The sequence below is a fragment of the Prunus persica genome, chromosome G3 (assembly GCF_000346465.2).
Source record: "Prunus persica cultivar Lovell chromosome G3, Prunus_persica_NCBIv2, whole genome shotgun sequence".
NCBI classification, from domain to species: Eukaryota; Viridiplantae; Streptophyta; class Magnoliopsida; order Rosales; family Rosaceae; genus Prunus; species Prunus persica.
The window spans coordinates 18788446-18812604 of NC_034011.1; the positions used below are offsets into that span (position 1 = coordinate 18788446).

The 24159-nt window shown below is 36.2% G+C and overlaps 3 protein-coding genes across 7 annotated transcripts; all 3 read left to right on the forward strand.

Moving 5' to 3' along the window:
• Positions 5721-14857, forward strand: LOC18781639 (serine/threonine-protein phosphatase 5). 2 transcript variants are annotated; one of them, XM_020560342.1, is made up of 14 exons: positions 5721-6212; positions 7362-7452; positions 7869-8038; positions 8112-8183; positions 8919-9069; positions 10452-10658; positions 11767-11875; positions 11967-12084; positions 12416-12563; positions 12921-13169; positions 13330-13455; positions 13567-13667; positions 14013-14087; positions 14261-14857. In XM_020560342.1, the coding sequence occupies exons 2-14, from the start codon at positions 7374-7376 to the stop codon at positions 14318-14320; spliced, it is 1665 nt and encodes a 554-aa protein (XP_020415931.1). In that variant the 5' UTR covers positions 5721-6212; positions 7362-7373; the 3' UTR covers positions 14321-14857. The 2 variants fall into 2 exon arrangements, with proteins under 2 accessions (XP_020415931.1, XP_007217719.1); XM_007217657.2 differs by lacking the exon at positions 10452-10658 and having other exon boundaries at positions 5729-6212.
• On the forward strand, positions 15392-19615 carry LOC18784350 (protein MAIN-LIKE 2). 4 transcript variants are annotated; one of them, XM_020560247.1, is made up of 7 exons: positions 15392-15474; positions 16666-16791; positions 16902-17546; positions 17637-17804; positions 17906-18295; positions 18400-19228; positions 19338-19615. In XM_020560247.1, the coding sequence occupies exons 2-6, from the start codon at positions 16684-16686 to the stop codon at positions 19195-19197; spliced, it is 2109 nt and encodes a 702-aa protein (XP_020415836.1). In that variant the 5' UTR covers positions 15392-15474; positions 16666-16683; the 3' UTR covers positions 19198-19228; positions 19338-19615. The 4 variants fall into 4 exon arrangements, with proteins under 4 accessions (XP_020415836.1, XP_020415834.1, XP_020415835.1 ...); XM_020560245.1 differs by having other exon boundaries at positions 18400-19615; XM_020560246.1 differs by lacking the exon at positions 15392-15474 and adding an exon at positions 15515-16337 and having other exon boundaries at positions 18400-19615.
• On the forward strand, positions 20519-22827 carry LOC18781715 (protein TOO MANY MOUTHS). The gene is made up of 2 exons (XM_007217322.2): positions 20519-22548; positions 22660-22827. Exon 1 carries the CDS (start codon positions 21138-21140, stop codon positions 22542-22544), a length of 1407 nt encoding a protein of 468 aa, XP_007217384.2. The 5' UTR covers positions 20519-21137; the 3' UTR covers positions 22545-22548; positions 22660-22827.

The following is a 24159-nucleotide window of genomic DNA, read 5'->3' on the forward strand; positions in this document are numbered from 1 at the left end:
GATGCAAGAAAGATGGTCAAGTGGAGATTGTGGCTAAGATTAATCCAAATGCTTACCGCCTCAAGCTTCCTAGTCATATACGTACTGCCGATGTCTTTAATATCAAACATCTCTTTCCTTACCATGGTGATAGTTCTGACGAGGAAGATTTGAATTTAGGGACGAATTCTTCTCAACCCGGGGAGGATGATGCAGCACGCATCGCTCATAATTTTCTATTTCAGTTTGACAGGCATAAGATGCATAATTAATGTTCTAGAAATCTGTTTTATGCAAATATTTTTGTTTTCCTATTTCAATTAGAATTTGGAGTTTGTTTTCCTATTTCAGCTAGGGTTTGGAGTTTGGTTTGTTTTTTCCTAAGTATAAAAGCTATCTTATAGCTAATTATAAGACAGTTTTGACGTTAAATATTAAACTTAGAGAATTCTCTATATTTTCCTATCAACTTGGTATTCCACTGGAATCAACAAAGCATAGAACCCCTTTGTTCTTGGTTATTCTCATCTAGAGAATCAACAAGGATTGAAGGTTTATTGTTTTCTTTTGTATTCTTCATCATTCTTGCTATCACGGGCTGTGTTAGTTGGTAATCAGAGCCAGGTTGATTTACCATGCCACCAAGGAGCAAACGTGGTGGAAAGAGCCATGGTAGAAACGATCAAAGTGAGCAACATGAAGAAGATGATTATGAGAATGAAACAAACCCTTTTTACGAAGACAATTGATGACCGACCAAATTAAGACCTGCTGAAACCTCTATAAATACCAAGTTTTTGGAAGAGAGAAAAGACCCCTAACACAACACACAACTTGTCATTTTACATTCTTTTCAATTCCTATCCTAGGAGTAGTGCAATGTAATTCATAGTCTAGTTCTTATTTTTCCGTCCTAGCCCCTATAGATTGCAGTTTATGCATTTACATTCTTGTTTTTGTTTTTCAAATCTATTTTAATTATAGTTGTTTCAATTCATGTCTTAGCTTAATCTTTATTGTTCTTTGTAATCTAATTTACTTTCTGCTTTTACTTTAAGCACTTGTCTTTAAATTATTTATTTTGTACACTTTCATTTCTGTCATTTACTTTATGCCCTTTACTTTCAGCACTTGTCGTTTCAATTATATTTACTTTCCGTTATTTATATTATGCAATTTACTTTCCACACTTCTCTTTCAATTATATTTAAATTCAAGCACCTTTACTTTAGGCACTTATTGTTTGTTTCATCAAGTTTCACCTTCAATCTTCATCTCTACCTACTCTACATCATTTGGTTGCTCACATAAAACCTTGACCCCCGAGGTAGTGGAAGAACCTAGGTTGTGAGGAGGTTCCTTGCTCGGCCGAACAATCATTTGAATGAGAGTTGAGACATCCTTATATTTTGAGTTTTGATTACAAATCAATCGTCACTTATCCATTGGGAGATTTGCAATGTCCATGTATTTTGAGCCAATTAAAGGCCAGTATTATTAGTCATTCTTATGTTTTGAGTTTTTATTGCAAATTAAATTCTTCATTTTTTCTGGGTAAAACGAAAGTGTTCCACACTTCTTTTACAGAGCAAGTGATTTTCTTTATTTATCTCCCCTTCCATCCATGATTCTTGTTTTTCATATTGACCTTTATTTACACTAGAAAACTCATCTTGGAAATTGTAGTGATGAGTGGAACCTTTGATGCAATTACAGAAACAATGAAGAGCGCGCAATTAGCAATAGCTACTAGGTACCCAGATCAATATACAAGACTGTTAATGCATGTGAATGACAACGTAAACAAGGGTGTCTCTAGTTGAAGCCCTCGTGCATCAGAGAATCCCCTCCAGAGTGGGGTTCTCCCTATGGATGAGAGGGGCATTATCTTGGATTCAAGCCCGGATTGAGAGATTAAGGGCCAGTTTGGGATTGTTGTCATTTTTAAAAGAATGAGCTTCTGCTGTGCTTTGAAAATAATCAGTTGTAAAGTAAAGTAGTTTCATGTTTGATAAATAATATTTTTAAAGTGTTGTTAGTATAAAAAGTAGTGTCAAAACTGTTTTGTAAATTTTGATATAAAACTGTTGTAATTGTGAATAATGACTAAAATAGACATAATGTTGAAAGTGTTATGTACGCTAATCCTGTGGTGGTAGGGATGGTAGTGGTGGTGGTGGTGGTGGTGATGGTGGAGGACGAGGAGGAAGAGGTGGTGGTCATCGTCGTCGTTGTGGAGGTGGAGGTGGAGATGGAGACGGAGGAGGAGGAGGAGGAGGAGGAGATAGTGATCGTGGTGGTGGTCGTGGAGGTGGAGGTGGAGGTGAAGATGAAGGTGGTGGGTGGAGATGGTTGGAGGTGGTCGTCTCTGCTTCTTTTGAAAGCAGCTATAAAAAGCAACCTAAAGGCTTGCTTTTAAAAGTTGCTGTCAAAATGCCATTGCTTTTAAAATATTTAGGATATTTTATTTTTACCAAACACCTTAAAGTGCTTAACATATATATAGATATATAGATATAGGATATATATTATAAAATACATATATACATATATATAGATATTTCTGAAAAAATAAAAAAATTCTAGTCCTAGTCCAAGCATACACCAAACGCAGGATAAGTGTTATCCAATTTAGACCAAGCCAAGCCAAGCCAGTCCCTAAGCATAGTTCATGCCAAGACAGTCCTGTGTAACAAACGAGCCCTGAGTTTTTATTACAAATTAAATTCTTGATTTTTTTTGGGTAAAATGAAAGTGTTCCACACTTCTTTTATAGAACAAGTGGTTTTTTTATATATTTATTTCCCCTTGCATCCATGATTCTTGTTTTTCATATTGACCTTTATTTACACTAGAAAACTCATCTTGGGAATTGCAGTGACGAGTGAAACCTTTGATGAGATTACAGAAAGGATGAAGAGCATGCAATTGGCAGCAGCAGCTGCTGGGAGCTCGGATCAAGAAATAATACTATTAATGTATGTGAATAATGGTGCATCCTTTTGGTGATTACTGCTAAGGAGCAATTGTTCGACGTTTTGGTGATTCAAGTATGTAAAGTTGTAATTGTTGAGATATATGAATCAATTAAATATATTTTTTCTGTGTTGCAGGATACTATAGGTTACTTCTTATGTCTATATGACCGAGCTTTACTCTCTAGGAAATGTGATGTTGCCATACACACATCAAACTCCTATGTGTCCATCAAACTCCTATGTGTCTAGTCACCAAAGGTTTCTGCTTAAAGGGTGAAAGTGGGACTTGGAGCAATTGAACCATGTATCTTCTTCTATACCAAAGAAATGTTGAGTTCTATATATGGAAACAACTTTTGAATCAGCATTCTCTCGATTAGTAAACAAAAGTTCAAAAGGTCCATTCTAGGTGACATTAAAGAAGCATTTCTTGGACAAATTGGTGGTATTGGAACTATTTTATTAGGCAAGATACCATTTAATCGAAGTACCATGACCTACGGGAGTATTCTCAGGTGGCACTTGGAAGAATTTCTTGGAATTACTTATCCTAATCAAAATTTTGGGGTCTTGGACAGCATGTCACCCAAGGTATTATTATTTTGGTGCAAGTTTGTCATGTTCATATAATTTCCATAGAGATGTTTTTAAGGAGCAAAAACCAGAATGGAAATAAGATGACATCATAGGTTCAAATTTACCTTCTATGTGTTTCTACACATAAAATTTGTAGTATTTATGTGTAGAAAGCAGTGTTTTCTGGCTTATGGATGATGGGGAATGAGTTAAAGATTGAACTAGAACTATGTACTGGACATATCAAAGCAGTGCCAAAGATTCATCTATTTGCATTTTGAGAGGCTTAACTGCATATCTTCAAAAAGCTCAAGGACAGAGAAATCAGAAGCACCCTCAAGATAAATAGGAAAAAATTGATGACAAATTGTTATAAATTGCTCATTCCTGGGCTGTTTTCAATATTTTCTCTTTTTGATAATGTAATATGTTATGTGAGAGATTAGGTAGGTTTATTAGGCTTCAAGTAAGTAGTGGTAAATGGTTGTATTGGTTGGAACATGTAATTTAGTTAGCTTTTAATAGTAATTAGTTCTTTTGAAGCTATATCCATTTTGCACATATTCAACAAGTCTTGCATTCACATTGGAACTCCATATTCACCTGAAACAAGATAGCTCTGTATGTGGGACATAACACACAAGCATCATGCGGCTCTTTGAAAGGAATTGTGTTGCAAGTTGTGAAGGATATTTTAAGAAGAAGTTTCTAATGCAAGTCTTGCTATATGGATTTAGAGGTTATGCACATTTTTCTCTTTTCATTCATAGAGACCAGGATGAACTGTATATGCTTTTTATTTTAATTTTTAATTTTTTACACAGAGGCGATAGTATTTTATTGATGAAGAGGGTTGAAACAAACCAAATTATGTTAACACTACATGGGAAGGTGTTTGGACATTGTTTGTACTGATATTGTGCTGTATGTTAAACATTTTATCATTTTAATCAACCATAGTTTTACCACTTGAGGTAAAAATCTTATATAATTTTACTGCTTCTAAGTATAAGAAAAATGATGAATTATTTTTACCACTTGAGGTAAAAATCCTATATAATTTTAAGTTTGTATTGAACTATATTTCAATAAATCCTAACTCCTACAGTTAAATTGATTTTTCTTTTCTTTTTAAAGATAGTTTTTTTTATATATATAAATAAACCAAAGGATTAGACGAGATTAGCTCCTCAGTATCAGTCATCAGATGTACAAACATCCACCACCCTCAAAGAGGGGACTAACACTCCGGAAGCCCCCAGCCCCCCCTTGATCATAATTTATTAATAAGAAACAAAAAAGAGATACAAGAACAATAGAGGGGACCGAACCAAACCCTGCAGAAGAGAAAGACAATGACAAAAATGTCCAACAACATGCTGACCTAAGAGACCAAAATTCTGAAAGAGTAAACAAAAGAAACTAGGAGAACCGGTAGTTAGGCATGCCCAGCCAATCTCGTTGACAAAAAGGTAAAATAAAAGAAAGTTCAGTATCCCACTAAATTAAACCAGAGCCCAAAGCACCATGATTTGCCAAACATTAATAGCATGATTACCCTCACGAAAGATGTGAAAAATCTTAAATGATATGTATTGAAAACGATGCAAGCAATTTTACCAATCAACTTGTAGAAGCCGAGGGACCAAATGTGGAGAGCGAAAGAATACAATATAAAATATAAACTAAAGAAATGCTATTTCCGTGCTTCACTGCATTGCAAGATTTTGATTGTAGCCGTTGGATTCAAAAGTAAATAAATAAATAATTTAATAAGGGAAGCATGAGTAGCTGCATCCATAAATAATTGATAGAACTGTTCAGTATATTGAAGTACTACGCTTTTTATTTTTTATTTTTCTTTAATACAAAAAAGTAAGGGAAGTATGATTAGCTCCACCCATAAATAATTGATAGAACTGTTCAGTTTAAGGAAGTGATGTTCTTTTTCTTATTAATTTTATGGAAGTGTTTAACATAAATAAATTAATTGTATGCAATAATGCAAATGTTATAACTTAATAGCTTCAAATAAAAAAAGAAAAAAGAAAAAAAAAGTTTAAAAAGTGGTTAATATTCATGCATCTTAAGTTGTAGGTTTGATTCTCACTTCCCCTCATTTTGTATATAAACCTTGTCTTTCTCCTGGAATATACACATGAACATAAACCCAACAAGATAGAAACTTTCTTTTTGATGATATGAAAAGACAGAAACTTTAAGAAGAAGAAAAACATACATAATTTCGGAGGAAAATATAAAGCTTCAAGATAAGAAGAAAATTAAATATAAAAAATATTTTCAGTAATTTCTCGAGTCAATCTAAATTTTGTAGATAAAAAGGCTTCCTAAAATGAATCCCCAAAAAGAAAAAAGAAAACAGAAAAAAGAAAAAAGAAAAAAGAAAAAAAAAGTCAGTTCAGTCTCTCATTCTCTCTCTCCTTCCCCAAATATATATAGTTTTTTCTCTAAACCCTTGTACAATGTACCAGACCAAGTCCTCACTCCTTAACAACAGCTGATATATATCCAAGTGTTTCTATAAGATTAGGGTTTCTCTTTCCCTCCAACTCCCTCCCTCCCTCTCTCTCTCTCTCTCTCTCTCTCTCTCTCTCTCTCTCTCTCTGTATATCTTTTTCTCTCTCTGGCGAGATCCGATAGTGTCAGCTAATGCAATAGGTATGCTTCTTCTTCTGGGTTAACCTTCTGTTTGGTTTCTGAGAAAAAAAAAAGATATTTTTTTTATATTCATGAACTGTTTCTTTTGACTGACTCACTATTTGCCTTGTTTATCGCGGGAACCAAACTGAGGAAGACCCTCCATTTGGTTGCGTGATTGAGGAAAAATATATATTAAAATTTGAATCTTTACGCATGAGTGTGTGATATATTTGGTTTCTGTTTAATGAGAAATCACATTAGCTGAGAGCCAAGTTGTTGTGTTAAGGGTCAGTTTGTCTGCTTTCCGGGTCCCAATTTTTGCTGAAAATTTAAGAGATGGAAAGTTTAAGAATTTTCAGCTGAAAATATCATTTTTGAACAATAGGCTTTGATTCAGTTTACTTGTTGGCGATTGAGAATAGTTCTGCTCTACCTGGTTTGTAGTAATTACTGATTATTATTTAGAAAAATGATAGAATATGACATTTTTTTATTAATAAAGGCAATGTCTATCCGTCTATTGGGAGTACTCTTGCAAGGTGCCATTAGCTTTAGTATACGCTGAGGTTTTAGAACTTCATATAATGCGTGTAACAATTGTAGAGCTGTTAATTGCTCTTGAGGGCCTATCTGTTTTGTCCGTAACTATTAACTGCTAACCACGAGGAAATTCGTTATGTCTGACGCTAAAAGACAATTGCTTGGATGTCGCTTATGGTATTACGAGGAGGATGGAACTTTTACCCCATTGCATATGTGATTTTTCATGATAGAGACCAGTTATGTGGCGATGAAGAGTATATTGGGAAGAATATAGCTTGCAATTACAGGGAAATATTCATATCCATGGAGCGTATGGCAACGGATAGTTGTATATTCATCAGAGGCACATGTATATTTGATTCTGATTTAGTGCCAAGTTGAATTAGGAAATTGATAATGGGCCTTGAGTATGACTAGTATATTATTTTCATATTGATTGGCCATTGATATTTTCTTGAATTGCAATTTATAATTTTTTATGTCTGTCCCAAAGAGATGAGCTATTTTTACCTAATATATCATCTCAACACTCGTTGTGGCGCTCAATTGATATAGAATTGTACGAGGATGAGAAATTAATCAGGGAATCTATAATTTGCTAATATGGGTCCGTACTTCTTGTAGACGACAAAGTTTATGCTCATCATGGAAGCTAATAATTCTAATGTTTCGCGGGCTGAAGAACTTAAACTCCTTGCAAATGAAGCATATAAAGGTAATAATCTGTGCTTCTACAATTTGTTGTTACGTTTTCTTCTAATTTAGTTTGATATATCTTGCAATGAAGTGAACTATCCTTTTAATTCCTTGGATTAAAAAAAGAAAAAAGAATTTGTAGATCACAACTTAAATCATCAGAATTGGTTCCATACTAATGAGATTTACTTTTGGTGTTCCTAAATAGTAAATCTTAACAAGTGACAAACATTATACACTCACACAAGTAGACTGAATTGAATGAATTCTTGTGTGGCATATTATTTTATCTATTTATATCCTCGCAACAAGCAAGAATCCTTACATAGAGATTAACTTTGAACACTGCTTTATTGGTTGTGAACTGTTGTTTCTGTAGTGATTTTTCTTTTGGTCTGGGTATGATCAGTGTGCTCACTTTCACTATTATTTCAGCTCATAAATTTGCTCAAGCTATTGATCTGTATACACAAGCGATTGAAGTAAACAGTCAGAATGCTGTGTACTGGGCCAATCGTTCAATTGCCCACCTTAAACTGGAGGAATATGGCAGTGCCATACAAGATGCTTCTAAGGCTATTGAAGTTGATCCTAAATACTCAAAGGTATGATTTATGCCCTAAAATTTGTGCATCTGGATGTGTGTAATTATGTTCTAATAGTTTTCTATTGCTGCAGGGATATTACAGGCGAGGTGCAGCTTATCTTGCTATGGGGAAATTTAAAGAAGCACTAAAGGATTTTCAGCAGGTGCTTTGTGTAGAACTTTTTTTCCTGAAAATTGTGAACAATATTTATTTAACTTTTCTAGTATTGCATAATACTGAAAGAAGTTGAAAGCTTTCTTTATTCCAACAACCCTTTTGACATCAGAACACATAAAATATCTGCTTGATATTGATGTACCGATGACACCAGGGGTTTTTAAACAATCTATTCATCATGTGAAATGGTTCTCTGCCTAGTTGATTGTTTTGTACGATATCAAAATTGTACATCTAATAGCATTATTGGTATACATGAGTTTAAGTTTCTGAAGAATCTGAGGAAGATATCATGTATGCACATTCTAGAGGACTTGATTTTTGTTCATTTAATCACCATCAAGTTGCATTTTAATTGTCTGTTAGGATTTTAGTCCACAATCTCTATCCTTATCCTTTGTGACTCACATGTCTTATATACCCAATCACTGGAGCATAGCTAAAATAGATGGTTCGTGGAAACTGGAACGGGGTAGAAAATCACAATTCATAAAGTCTTTAAGCAGAAGGTTGAATGTGATAAGACAAGCTTAGGTCAAGTGTAAAAAAAAATCATAATCTACAAAAACTTTATATTTATAATTATCATTTTTTCTTTCTTATATCAAGAAACTAGAGATAAAATGGAAGGATACTTCAGGAAATGTGTTCTAAATTTTATTTTGGTAACAATTGTCTTAGATGTGGCATTGCATAAATTGTTCTACTTCATGTAAAATAGGTCAAAAGAATCTGTCCAAATGATCCTGATGCTAGCAAGAAATTGAAGGAATGTGAGAAAGCAGTGATGAAGCTTAAATTTGCAGAAGCAATTTCTGTACCAGTGTCTGAAAGGCGTCCTGTAGCTGATTCTATTAATTATCGTTCTATAGGTATTAGTGTTGTTGATTTTCCACTTTATTCTGCTTATTGTATATGGAGTTTTTTTATTTATTTTTTATTTTTTATGTTGTTGGTATTTCCCTTTTCAAAATTTTCCAGATGTTCATCTTCCTATTTTTTGTTATTGTTGAAAAATTTACTAGAGTTGCTTCTATATGCTTCTGAATCCTGATAAATGTTCATGGCATTGTATGAATCTTATTCGTTTAAAATGTACTCAAATGCATGCATACCACGAAAGGAGTGAATGGGATAGCAGCCAGAATTGACTGCTACAAATCTTTCTTTTAGGTTTGAAATTTTCTTAACTGCAAGGTTTGCTCTTTTCAACATCGGTGTCTTTTTTCTTATAAATGTATGATGGCACTTGGTTTCTTTCTTGATTCTGTTGTTATTTTAACTGATTCAGTTTTTTATTTCTTTATGAAGTTCCGAACTTTGTTACTGATCCCTCTTTGTATCAATTTTATTCCCTGAAGCCATTTTTTGTGTCCGAACTCCCAATGGATAACTAAGAATTTGAAATCATGAATCTTTTCCAACACTTGTAATTAATGAAATAACAGTTGCAGATTTATCGTATATTAATGCTGAATGAAGTATGTTTAGGCTTCTTATAGCAGCTGCAATAAGTAACAGTGCTATGATAATTTTGTGTGTATAGTGTTGGTTCCACTGGTAGTGCAAGCTATTTGGGTAGATATGGTAGCTGCAGCAGTGAGCATGTTGGCCATTCAAGGTGCCAAAAGAGTTAACATGTCAGTGTGGATGGAACTAATAGTGTGTTAGACTAGTAATTTTGAATGGTGATTTTTTCAGTGCTATGGTTCAGAGGGTCCTTTGTGTGTATTTAACAGTATATCATTTGCACATTCTGGAATTCTTACTACTTATTTATGGCCTGGGGCCCAATTTTTGTAAAGTCAATACAAGGTTTAAGCCTAAGTTCAAATACCTTGTTTCCACCTTTGTTAAAGGGTACATTTAGTACGAAACCTTTGGATGAAGAGTTTGAATTGGGTCTGAGTCTGATATGGGAGGATCCTCTGTGTGGTTTCTCTCCTGTCAGCATGGTTTATTTGGACTCTGTAGTTCTCCCATTTGGATGGACCGTACACAAAGGTTATCCTGTTTTAGTTATGCATGAGGTCCATCTGTCTCTGTTGCCATCCAGGGTAGGACTATGTTTCTGGGCTCATTCAGGAATCAGTCCTTGAAACATGTCTTCCTCAGTGTAGTTAGTACCCACAAAAAGCTTGATCAGCATTAAGTAACTGATTGTTATTTTCTTTTCAAAATTATTTTAGTGTTAACTATATAGTGTCCATTAACAGTATTAATTAGAGTATTCTTATATATTCTATCATTATAGGAATGGGCCCCAGTACATCATCAATGTCCGCCGAAGTTGCCGTAGCAGCACTGGCAATGACAGTTGGGGCAGCGATGGTTATGATGAGAACAGCAGTGACTGCAGTTATGGCCACAGTAGTGGTGGTGGTCATGGTGGCCCTGGGGGCACTTTGGTGGCGTGGCTTCCATGGTGGTGTCTATACCAAGAGTCGAGTACATGACCTAGGTTTGAGTTCACAATCCTTGGATACTAGAGTACAGTCACAAGTCACTGTCATAACTTCCAAGAGTTGGAGATTAGTTATTAAATAAAAAAGACTTGATAGTTGAAAAGTTGTGTTAGGTTCTAGGAGATGTATTACAAACTGATAGATACATTCACTGCTAATGCATTTTTTACCCTACCATTAAGATGGCATCCTTTCATGGCATCCTTTCTTGAGAATGGATTTTCAGTCGAGTACATGATCTTAATGGAGTTGAAAAAGAGCTCGCCTGGGATATGGAAGATATTTACTCTAGCTAACCCAAGTGGGTTGTTTGGGCCTTCTATTTTCTTTTCTTTTTTCTAAGTTAAGGCTTTTAGAGTTAGAGTTGAGTTTTGTTGCGTGTGCTAAAAAATCTATGTTGCTTTGGATCTAAGGGTAGACACAGAAAATTGGAACAAAGACTGAGTTTGTAATACTGAGAAAATAATAATACTAGGAACATTAAAATATTCATTTTAATGAAATTAGAATGTCAGTATATTATAAAAATAAAGATAAAGTGAATCTGAATCGTCATGAGCTGGATATATCTTTCTTTGTGCTTGTGTGAATTTGCATTAAGTAGCTTCATTCTGTTCTTGTGTGCATTATTACATTCGCATGTGTTGTAGAAGTTATTACCTATTAAAATGAAATGGAGTTGCTAATTTCTTTTGTTGATGATGAGACTTGTGACAACATTTTGTTTGGCTCATGTTTTACTTTTTGAATTAAGTAAAGAATACAATTATAAGAATAGATGGTTCTGTTTGCTTCTTTTTGTTCGGTTAAGAGATGTCAGAGAGAAATGAAAACAGGAAAATAGAAGCATTGAAGATTAGGAAGTATTATAGCGGCTTTATTGTTGCAAAGCTAAAGTTAGTACTTAATAGAGTGGGAGGTATAATTTGTATATTGATGACTGATTGAGCATTCATCGTTTTGTGCATGATAGTGCATAAAACTAGAGCCGTTAATTCATGTATGATATAATAAGGTCCTATCTTCTTCTGTATATGGTAAAGCTTATTTACGTTCTTTATCACCTAGGAGAGCTAATGAAAGTGATATCTGTTTGAATTCCAGATGTGGAGCCACAATATTCAGGTGCAAGGATAGAAGGAGATGTTGTTACTTTGGATTTTGTGAAGAAAATGATGGACGATTTCAAGCATCAGAAGAATTTACACCAACGGTATGTATGGGAATCACAATACTATGTCACGGAACTAGTCAACAAATATTATTGGGCAGTCTTTTCACTTCACTTTGTATCGATATTGTAGATATGCCTTCCAAATTGTCTTACAAACGAAAGAAATGTTGCAAGCCTTGCCTTCTCTTGTCGATATAAACGTTCCTAAGGGCAATCATTTTACTGTTTGTGGTGATGTGCATGGTCAGGTAATTACATTTCTTCCGAATTCATAAGATGCTGGTTCAGTTGCTTGATTTGACTTGGAACAACATACAGCATTTCAAATCTGAAAGGTTGCTTGTAAACATGAAGAAGGTTACTTGATAGACAATAAAGGCTATTGAATAATAGAATGTTTAATACTAGGTGAAACTACAATATCTCAGATTCCTATTGTCTTGTATGGTTTTGCTGAAGTCAGCCTACTTCTGAAAATCTATCATAGCTTTGATATTCTTGTTTCGGTGGCTGTCTAAGTATAATGTATCTATATATGTTCTGGGCACTCTTTTATTTGTTTGTATGTAATGCCTGCAGTTCTATGATCTCCTAAATATTTTTGAGCTTAATGGGCTTCCTTCAGAGGAGAATCCATATCTATTCAATGGAGACTTTGTGGATAGGGGATCTTTTTCATTGGAGGTGATCCTAACATTGTTTGCATTTAAGTGCATCTCTCCATCAGGTGAATCAATATGTTTTCTTGATTGGTTTGCAAATAATTTTGTTAATTTAGTTAGAATTTTTGAGCCTTCAATATCTCATATGTTTAGTTAAGTTGAAGCAACGTCGCAATTACCATGTTGTGACTTAATTATTTCTGTCCCAATTAATTACTTTTCTAAATTCACTCCAAAAAATTTATCTACGTTGTTTTAGATTTATAGAACTTACATTCAATTATGGCTTCGTTTGCCCTTCTTTCAATTCCAATTTAGTTTTAACACACATTTCTTTCGCCCAGTAATCTGATCATGTTCTAACTCTTTTCAATTAAAGGAATTCACGTTCTGACTTGATAACATTTTTTTATCATTTTCAGCAATATATCTTGCAAGAGGAAATCATGAGAGCAAGAGCATGAATAGGATATATGGTTTTGAGGGCGAGGTCCAGTCCAAGTTAAGTGAAAAATTTGTGGAGCTGTTTGCTGAAGTGTTTTGTTGTTTACCGCTGGCTCATGTAATAAATGGGAAGGTTTTTGTAGTTCATGGGGGTCTTTTCAGTGTTGATGGGGTTAAACTCAGCGACATTAGAGCAATTAATCGGTTTTGTGAACCTCCTGAGGAAGGTAATCTATTACGTTCCTCCCCTCTCCCTTTATACTGCTTTTGGATGACGTCTGTTATTGGCCTTTACCAGTTGAATTTAAAAATTGAAAATTTCATCACAAACCTTCTGTAAATTAATTTGTAGGCAGATTATATATATATGTTTCTGGGTTTCATCAGGGTTGATGTGTGAATTGCTGTGGAGTGATCCACAACCTACACCTGGAAGAGGCCCGAGCAAGCGAGGTGTAGGCCTTTCATTTGGTGGTGATGTGACAAAAAGATTTTTGCAGGAAAACAATTTAGGTATGTCTACTAGTTTTGGCAGGGTTTATTTTATTTTATTTTATTTCTGAAGTTAGTACTGCTAATTATCAAAATGCATGAGAGGTTTTACATTGCTTAATCAATATACAGATTTAGTTGTGCGCTCTCATGAAGTAAAGGATGAGGGATATGAGATTGAGCATGATGGCAAACTCATCACTGTTTTTTCTGCTCCAAATTACTGTGATCAGGTAACTGCATGATGGCTACTTGGCTGGTCTTCTATCATTACTAAAGTGATCTTCTAAAACTTTTTGTGTGAACCTTACCTTACCGGTAGCATTTAGATTTTATTGAGGGTTATTTTTCTGCACATCAAACGTGTGGCATGAATAGTAAAACTATCTTACGACTGTACATTTGGAAGTCCTCTGAGAATCGAAGATTCCAACAACAATGATGCTGCCGCTGTTTTTTGTTCTTTTGTTTTTCCTGAAAGTGGAGTGATTTATGATCTTCCGGTATTTATTGAGCCCATTCCAAAATTTGCTAATATCCATGTGTAATAACCTTTGTTTATGGTTTGGATGTTGCAGATGGGTAACAAAGGCGCCTTTATCCGTTTCGAAGCACCAGATTTGAAGCCCAACATTGTTACTTTTTCAGCAGTGGTCAGTGGCTCCTGTCAATTTAGCTGCTCCAATTTTTCAAAAACAGAGTCTCTACTATTTCTCCTTTAGTGATGATTTGTCTGGTTGCGCTCAAAAGTTTCCTTGTTTATAGGTGTAATATATAGTGATTGTTGATTTTACACCTATTTATTTTTCTCTGTATAATATTGCAGGACCATCCTGATGTCAAGCCAATGGCATACGCGAATAACTTCCTCCGACTCTTTCAGTAATTTATGTGGCTGAGTGGAAGGGCCAACAGTGTCTTTTTTTCGCTATCCGACAACTTTCCGGCTGAATACAAATTCGTTTCCGAAGGCTACTGGAGAAGGGTTGGTGCATGTTGACATGCACCATGTAGCTGTGATTATTTCCGTCTTTTGGTTTACCTGTCTTTCTTGTACTTCTCACCAGTGGGAAGAATATTTCAGGCATTTTCTTTGATACCGTTTGTTTGATCTTGTGCTTGCTCGGAAGCGAGGCTTAGATGAAACTCATTAGCACATGAAGAATGACTGCCAGCTAAAAGTTCATGGCGTTTTCTCTGTGTTTATTTTATTTATATGATTTTTTCCCCTCGGGTTGTTGGAGATTCAAGTACTGGCGTAAATATGTCATCAGATGTGTTTTTCTTTTTAATTTTTATAATCTTTTTTAATTTTCAATGATATTGACTTGTAAATATCTTAATCATACGTTATTTTGACCTGTAAATATTGTAATGTAAAATTCAAAATATAAGTCATCTGACTCTATTTTGTTTTCGAAAATTCATTTGTGTATGGTCGCATCTACGTGTGCATTTCAAGACAACTCGCAAATTGTTCCCAAAGAAGAAAAAAAAACTCCTGATTCCATACCAATTGCAACTAAAATATAAAACGAAGAAAAGCGTACCAATTTGAAATCGGCTATACAGCTTTGTAGTTCCTGGAGGGAACAATAATGCTAGAGATATAGCTGATGTGACGATTTCTTACTTGCTGTGAATAATGAAGGTCCAAAACCTAAATGCAACACTGCCACATTAGTTGGTGTCTACTATCGCTCTCGAGTGAATAATCATAATCATGTCGATGATGGCGTGGTATAAATGTGTGTGTGTGTTTTTATTTTTTAAATTCAGGGTTTTGGGTATGAGAATCAGGTGCTTCAAAATTTGGACTCAATTCTAGGCCCAGCTGAACTCATTTGTTAACGTGCCCAATTTGGAGATTGGGCTCGGGTTAGGGCAAGCCAAACCCGCCCAAAATCGAGCCCTAGTAAGAAAAGAATTAGAAATCACAAGTTGTGTTTTGCTTTAGCTTCCATCGTCGTTTCGAGGCTCCAATTGCTTGCGTTCGTCGACGCAGCTCTCCGGCGTCGTTTTGCTTGATTTGCATTTCAGGTTTGTTTATTCGCCATCCCTTCTGTACCTCTTTGCCCCTCTCATAAAATTATCTTCCTTTTTCTCTTCAAAATCTGTCTCACTCACCTTTCTCTTCTTAGCATCTCTGTTTGGTTGCCGAGAAAATTAACCAGCTTCTTTTAAAAATTACTTCTCAAACCTAGAGTTGTACCACCACTGTTTTCGGCTCACTTATATTAAAAACTAATGATAACATAACTAACCCGTAATCTCGTTTTTCTTCTCTTTTTCCTCTGTTTTCTCGGAGGAACCAAACTAGGGTTTTCATTTTGGTGCTGATTATGATGAAGGATTAGTTCTGTGTTCGGATACAATAAACTATTGTTTGCTGATTACAGGGTTATGAATTTAGCTTTTTAACGTAAAACGAATTTATGTGGCACTTGAGTCCTGAATTGGTTTGATTATTTAATTTTATTTTGGGTTTTTGGGGCTGTGTCTTAGTTGGTAGCAAAAGTTCCTTTTAGATAGTGATTTTGGTGTGAAGGTAAATGAAGATGATTAGTGCAACTTCAAGTCTCAGTGTATCATCTGAGCTGAGACAAATGGATCTTGCACCCTTTGTTTCGTTCCTGGAAAATTACAAGAGGAATTGAAACACTTGATGATGGGTAATGATGTTCCGAATGAGTGGATGCTCGTTGATAAAAGTTGTTCTTTTTTCCTCACTTAAAAATGAAGTCCATGGGAAAAATTATAAATTGGAGGTTCTAGAGTTTCTGGAGTGAAAACTAACTGCAGTGTGAGACTTTCCTTCTGTAATGATCTCTAAATTCTAGTATTGAACATATTGGAAAGTGCAGAGATTGAGACCTTCATTCAAGGCCCTTAATTTGATCGGGGTAGGTTTAGAATCTGTAAAAGAAGTTTAAATTCTAATGTAACTAAAGTTTTTTTTCTTGGTTCTTTCTAACTGCAACATTTGTGTATTTATCCCAACTTATGCTCAAATTTACGTCATTCCCATATGTAAACCAAACTGCCTGGAGCTTAAACTCATCATATAGTGTAAACTCGATAGAAGTTAGAGCCAAATATAGAGTATAATTAATTCATTTCGTAATTTTCTCATTACTTGCATTTGACAGATGTACTAAATATGATTATGAACTTAAGATGTTGCTCTCTAGTTATTTTGTGAAGCTAATATTCCCTCTACACTGTGGATAGTTTCTGTCGTTGGCAGTAATGGACCTAGCACTAATGGACCCTTATGGGACAAATCCTGGACCAATTGATGGTTCAGTGCTTTATGATCAGGAGAAGCATGTGTCTTCAGCAGTTTGGGATGGACAGGTGCAGTGTACCCTCAAATAAGGATGCTTATTATTAATATTATCGTTTCATTCAGTTTTATCTAACAAACTTTTTGTACTAATATGGATGGTAATTTATACTTTAAACAGGAGCGTGGTGCACTTAGATGTCATGAACACACTTCGAAGCTTGATCAATGGACACTCACGGAAAAGCAGATTGAGTTGGTAGATCAGGCTGGATTTGGTTATTTAAGATTGATTCCTGCAATTAGTCTAGATAACCCACTCATTTCTGCCCTAGTCGAAAGGTGGAGGAGAGAAACGAACACTTTTCACCTGAATGTTGGAGAAATGACAGTAACTCTTAAAGATGTTGCGCTATTGCTTGGACTAGCTATTGACGGAGAACCTGTTATTGGAATAACGCATACCACCTGCAACTCCGTTTGTGAGAGGTATCTTGGAAGAGCACCAGAGTCTAGTTATACTAGTGGTGGAATGGTGAAGCTAAGCTGGTTGAAAGAGTTCTTTTCCTATTGTCCTGAAGATGCACCACTTGAACTGATTGAGTGCCATACACGTGCTTACCTCTTATACCTTGTTGGAAGTACAATATTTTCCACTACCACTGGGAATAAAGTCCCTGTCATGTACCTTCCATTGTTTGAGAATTTTGACCTATGTGGGAAATATGCCTGGGGGTCAGCAGCTTTGGCATTCTTGTACAGGGCACTTGGCAATGCCTCACTGAGATCTCAAAGTACAATTAGTGGCTGTTTAACACTACTACAGGTTATTTACATGCCTTTTCTCTTTAATTTTTTTCTTCTTATTTTTCTCTTTTTTCAGCAGTTCCTTTGATTGCATTTTTTTTTTCCGCAGTGCTGGAGTTACTTTCACCTGAATATTGGACGACCAAAGCTCAACACTGATTCAATGCATGATCGTTTCCCTTTGGTGCTTAGCTGGAAGGGAAAACAAAGTGGGCCAACAACAAACCGTGATGTAGTGTTTTACCGTAAAGCTCTGGATTCGCTGAAATCATGCGACGTAAGTTTTTCCTTGTTCTTTTCTAATATTTATCAATTTGATTTTATATTCTAATATTTAGTGTAGAAGCATAATACATTTGGTATGGTGCTGACTTACAGGTGGAGTGGCTTCCTTATAGAAATATGGACAGTACAGTGATTCCAGAAGATATCAAGAGTAATCTAATTTTAGGGAGGTCAAAAACAATGCTAATATGCTTTGACAAGGCAGAAAGGCATCTCCCAAATCGTTGCCTAAGGCAATATGGCATGTTTCAGTCAATCCCAGAGGATGTACAGCGATGGGAGAGAAAGAGTCGTGGAGTTGATGGTGGGGTTGACTTGTCGGGTAAAATGGAATCAGAGATTAATGAATGGTTGGAACGTCGATTTCATATTGTGGAAGGTGATGATGGTGCAGATGAAAGTGATTATATGCAGTGGTACCTGAGAATTACGCGTAAGTTTGTAGGGAGGCCTATATCTCTCTCGTCTGAGTTTCAAAGAACGGTAAGGCTGTATTAATTAACTAGTTAATTATGAACTTATTGGTTATTGTCAAGTATGAGGAATTATGTAGTAATTTTAAAAGATAACATTATTAACTTTTGCAGAATGCCGGTTTGAGGGAGATCGCACGCATGGCAGATACATTCTCAACAAATGGGTTGGACGAGGAACAAGTTGATTTAATTAATAGTATCAGGACAATTGCGCATGAATGTTTGAGGGATCAGGTTGGCGGTCCGTACATAGTGTCAGCCACCCCACAAATTGAAGTTGGGAAAAGGATAAGAGGGAAGGAGAGGGTGAGAAGGAAAGGTACGGGAAAACGTTTGCGGAAGGATGATCCAGCACAATATATTGCTGCTAGTGAGGATGATCAGTCTCAGTATTGTGGTGCCACTGTCAGGGTTGAGCAGTTACCATTACATCATCTACATAGAGAGGAAGATCATTCACAGCTGTGTCCGGTTGATAACGAGGTGACTGGTTTGGATATGATCAATGGAGATGGTGAGGGTGAGAATATGCAGCTATGCAATGCTGACATTGGGTTTGATCATTCAGAGCTAAACCATGAGGCTGGTGAGGAAGGTAATGCTGAGCTAATCCATGCTGTTGTCAAGGTTGATGACACACAGCTCTTTGAAGCAACCGGAAAGATTAACGACTCACAGCTTTGTGATGTCATGAACGAAGTCAAGGAATCACAGTTTTCTGATTCAGCTAAGGTGGTTGATTCACAGATTTGTGATGCAACTAACGAGGTCGGTGACTCAGAGCTTCCTCATGTTACCAGTGAGAGTGATCGACAAACATCTAAAGTGGAAGCAGAGGTTGTTTTAGAGTCTTCTCTTGAAACTCCTCAGGATATTGCACAACAGAGTAAATGTAGTGTTGTAGTATAAAGTAAAGGTGCTGTCATGCAATTTTTCTGAGGTAATCCTTTAACATGATTAAAGACCACTACTCGGATTTCTACTGTTTTCCCCTTGCATTTCCTTCTGTATATCAGATGAATCCATAATTCCTCATTATTTTCTGATAGGCAGCGCGAGGCTAACAATACAAATATGCAGCTAGATTAGTAGTAAAGTAAAAGCTCTTAACATGTATAAAGGCTGTGGATTTTGGCTAGACAATAAGATACTTGTGATCATGTTGATTAGTGTACTGTTTTCTGCTGTAACATTTCAGGTTTTTATTGCATCTGATCTATTTTGATAACGTCTTTAGTTTTTAGATTATTCATTTTCTTTTCCAAATGTAAAGGTAACTGGAAGTTATGTATATTTTTATCCCTTTGAAATTTTGAAGTTTCTGCTATTGGGTGTTTATGTTTTTTTATTTGTTTCTTGTTCTGTGTATATTTACATAGATTGCTTTCATATTTTCAGTGACCTCTATACAATTTATGCCCAAATGCAATATAAGTACAACTGTACACCATTGAACCATATGTGGGTCTGTAAAGGGACAATGGGCCCATAAATCTGAATCCAACATGGACCACTAGAGGCTACGGCATTATTTGCAGATAAAAATATAACCTTCCTTCTGCACTTTGTCTTGAGTAACTCATGTTTTGACTTGGGGTAAATCAGATTTTTTTGTTTTTTTGTTTTTATTTTTATACAAGTGATATTGGAAGAGGTGAGTTTTCTCACACACACAGTGCCAATGTGTAATAAGAGTTCGAACCTGATCCTGTTTTAATTTAGGGTAATCATGTTTTTTTTTAACGAAGGGTAAATCATGTTTTGACACAACTATTCCCTTCACCATGCTTAAGATGAGGACAAACTCAGCAAATCTGCATTCAATTCGAGCTTGTAATAATTACTTAGGAACTCAGAACACTAAGTAATTGGATAGTTGGATTAACCCCTCTGTATTTTGTAGTCGGTGTTCAGCAGTGTCAGAAAACTAGCAAAACCCTAAACACACCAACTAGCAAAACCCTAGACACTCCATCCTCATAAAGTCCACAAGTAAAATCTTACTTAACCATAAAGAAATCAGAACCTGTCTTCAAGTTTTAGTTTTTTAGTCTTCAGCAATTGTCTATTACAAGTTTAATGTTTTGTGCTACTATGCGACACTGCCTGGTTTTTACTTTCATGTCATGATTTTCTGTGAACTCCATTGTTTAAGTTTAAGGCTTTTGTTTATTAAACCCAATAATTTACAGCAGAATTTGAGGTTGAGAAAAGACGAGCAGCATTTCCATTTGTGGAGATACAGTTCCAATGTAACTATTCTGATTGACATAAGTTCCCATGGTTTGTAGCCACCCTAGTGCTTAGTGGCCCAGTGTTATGTAAAAGTATGGATTGGCTGCAGAGTTATGATGGATTTTTAAGTTCATATCTGGATGAGGAAAAACTACATAGGATGAGCATGGGCTTTAGCTATCTACACTCCAAACTAAATACTTCATAGTTTTTTCTCTGCACTCATGGAAAGACAACAAACAATTAAAAAAAATCACTAGCCAAGATTAGTGTGAACCATAAGACAAAAGAAGAAAATAAAAATAAAAATACTTCCAATGCTTGGAAAAGGGAAACATGCCCCTTATTGTCCACAACACTCAACTTTCTGCCCAGTAAGTTCTCTCAATCTCTTGACCCTACCTTGGCTTTCATATAATCAAAATCTCACTCAAATGTCATGAGCACTCCACCTATCACTTCAGTCACTTCTTTTACAACTCTCTCTCTCTCTCTCTCTCTCTCTCTCTCTCTCATAAGTGAAAACTTGAAAACTTGAAAACTTGAAAGCCACATCTAAAAAACCACACAACAAAGTGCTGCAACTGAGCAGGCCTCCTCAATACCCGGACACAATGCACTGTTCCTTCTCACTCTCTCTCCCTCTAATTCTACTTCTCCTCTCACTCCCTTCTTCTATTCCTTCTGCCTCCACCACCAATTCCCACCATGCAAATAAACAACCACCCATCAACGCCCCCAAGCCCATCAACACTATAGCTCCATCTGAAGCAGAAGCTCTGTTCAAGATCATGGACTCCATGTCCTCTGATCAAAACTGGAGAATTTCCCATCCTAACCCTTGTCAGCCAGGCTCATCCTGGCCTGGAATTGAGTGCAAAGTAGGAAAAGACAACTACCTACACGTCTCCAGGCTTGACTTTGGCACCCCACCAAATCCAACTTGCAAAAAAACAGCTACATTTCCTTCACAAATCTTTGCTCTCCCATATCTTCAATCTGTGTTCTTCTTCAATTGTTTCACTCACACCAAAACCACTCTTACTGTTCCACAAAACAGAGCCTCCCCTGCTTCACTTCAACAGCTCAGTCTCCGATCTAACCCAGCACTCGTTGGCCCAATCCCACCTCAAATTTCAACACTCAAGTCCCTTGAAATCCTCACGTTGTCACAAAACCGCCTCACTGGCCCAATTCCATTGGAGATTTTCAGCTTGGGCAGTTTGGTACACCTTGACTTGAGCTACAATATGCTCACAGGCACTATCCCATACCAGCTGGGCAGTCTCAGAAACCTTCAAGGCCTTGATTTGAGCTACAATATGCTTACAGGGGCCATCCCAAACACAATTGGCCAACTGGGTTTGCTTCAAAAATTTGACTTCAGCTCAAATTCACTTACTGGGGGCATTCCTGATGGCATTGAGAAGCTCAGTTTATTGGTTTTCATGGCTCTGAGCAACAACAAATTGGGTGGGCAATTTCCAAAAGGTCTGGAAAAATTGCAAAGCTTGCAGTATTTCATTTTGGATGGCAACCCAATTCATTCACCTCTGCCACTAGAGTTTGGTAAGTTGGTGAAACTTCAAGAACTCAGGCTTGCTGATTCTGGGTACTCTGGCACAATACCAGAAAGCTTTTCACAGCTTAAGAATTTAAGCACTTTGTCGTTGCAGAACAACCGTTTAATGGGTGAAATTCCGGTTGGTTTTGGCAGTCTCTCACATATATACCACATGAATCTGAGCAGAAATATGTTGGGGGGTGTTGTGCCTTTCAACTCAAGTTTCTTGAAGAGGTTGGGAAGAAATTTGGATCTTAGTGGAAACCCAGGTCTTTGTTTGAGTCCCTCTGAGGCACACAGTTCGAAAATTGGAGTTAATGTTTGTGGAAAGAATAACAATGCGTCTTCTATCCAGCCCTGGAAGAAATCTCAAGCTCCATCTGGGCTCTCCAAGCCATTGTTCCTATTTACTGCTTTATGTGTTTGGGGATTGCATCAAATGTTGTTTCTGGTATGACAAAGTATGTTAGTGCTTTAGTCCGAATTATTACTGGTTATTATGGTGCTAGGTCACTGTAGAAAAATATATGTAGATTGTTTAATAAATATAAGGATTTTCTGGGACTTTGCAGGATTTGATGTGCATTTGGGTTCTTTTAGTTTACAAGCATTAGGAACTGCCAAGTTTAGAAGAAAAGTAAGGTTTGCTTCTGCTATACAAGTTTCTATTTTTAGCAGACTCCCTGGTTCCTGTATAACATGTGTCTAGTGTATTGTAAATTACTGGCTTTTTGTTTCAATTATTTGCATCAAATGTTCAAGAAAAGTATAAATAGTTTTCAGGAGGTAAATTTGAAACCATACTCTCTTTAATCAACATAAAATTTGATGTTTTTTATTTTCCATAAAAGTTTGAGGCTCCTGATTTTTACTACTTTTTTTTCTTCCTTTTGGGGGAGAGATTTTCCATTGGCATTGGATACTCCTGGCCTCCTTTCCTATAAGGAGAGACTCTTCCTTCTTGCGAATCACAGTTTGACACATATGCAAAAATAATTCATCAAAAACACAAAAAGAAAAACTTCACACATGTCATACTCATATTAGTAGCATTGTAGGAGCGCCTACTTTCATAGCAAGAAGGGAAGTATTTTCCGCAAAAGAAAGCATCATCTGACACTATTTTAGGGAACATGTGATTTGCGTCTTGAAATTTATCTTGCGTTGCATGTCACACGGCTCATGTTGGTTCGATAAAAAGGCTTAACTTAAGCACAAACATGTATAAATAGAAAGCCATAATAAGTTTGCTGGGACCAGATAGGTTTCTCTTTGGAAACTAGACATCAATTTACAACAATAATATTTCTACCACCCAAATCAAATGTACAATTCAATAATGTTTGGTCCGGCACATGTGCAAGAAAAGAACGACTGGTTTTAACTTTGTAAAACTTTATCAAATGGGAGTGAAAAAGAAGCTACAGACGACAATGCCCCCCGAGAGGAGGTTGATGAAACAAAGACCACCACCTGCAGAGAGGACTGAATAATGGCCAAGGACACATGAACATTATAAGAGCTGGATCCCACTCTCCCTTTTAGACTATTTGTACACAGTGTTTTGGTACATTTACTGCTTGCCCTATTGTTGTCTCTCAAAAGTGACCTATATTTACCCCCACCACCCCCATTCAATTTTTGACTCTGCACATTAGGTAATCCTAGCTATATCATCTAGCTAGCTCGCCATGTTATTTCAACTTAGAACTTGGAATTGGTATGCATAGCTCCTCACATTGATCTTTTTCTGTATTTATCCGAAGTCTGGCTTCATCACTGGAAGTGTTGTGCATAACATACTTTCAGCTCCAACTGTTTGTATGGTAACAATTCATAATTTCATAACATAACATATATGCCTTAATGGCGTATAGTGGATTATACAGTGACAAGTATGCATACAAGATGAATTTATGGGCCCTCATTTATAAGGTGGGCAACCATTGTCAAAGTAGAATCAAATGCAGTTTCCCGTTTGAGGAAACAGTTCGAACAAGTAGACTCCAAAATCTCACACACGCCCATCCGCGTCCCCAATGCAATAAAGGAGATAAACAAATGGTTTTATT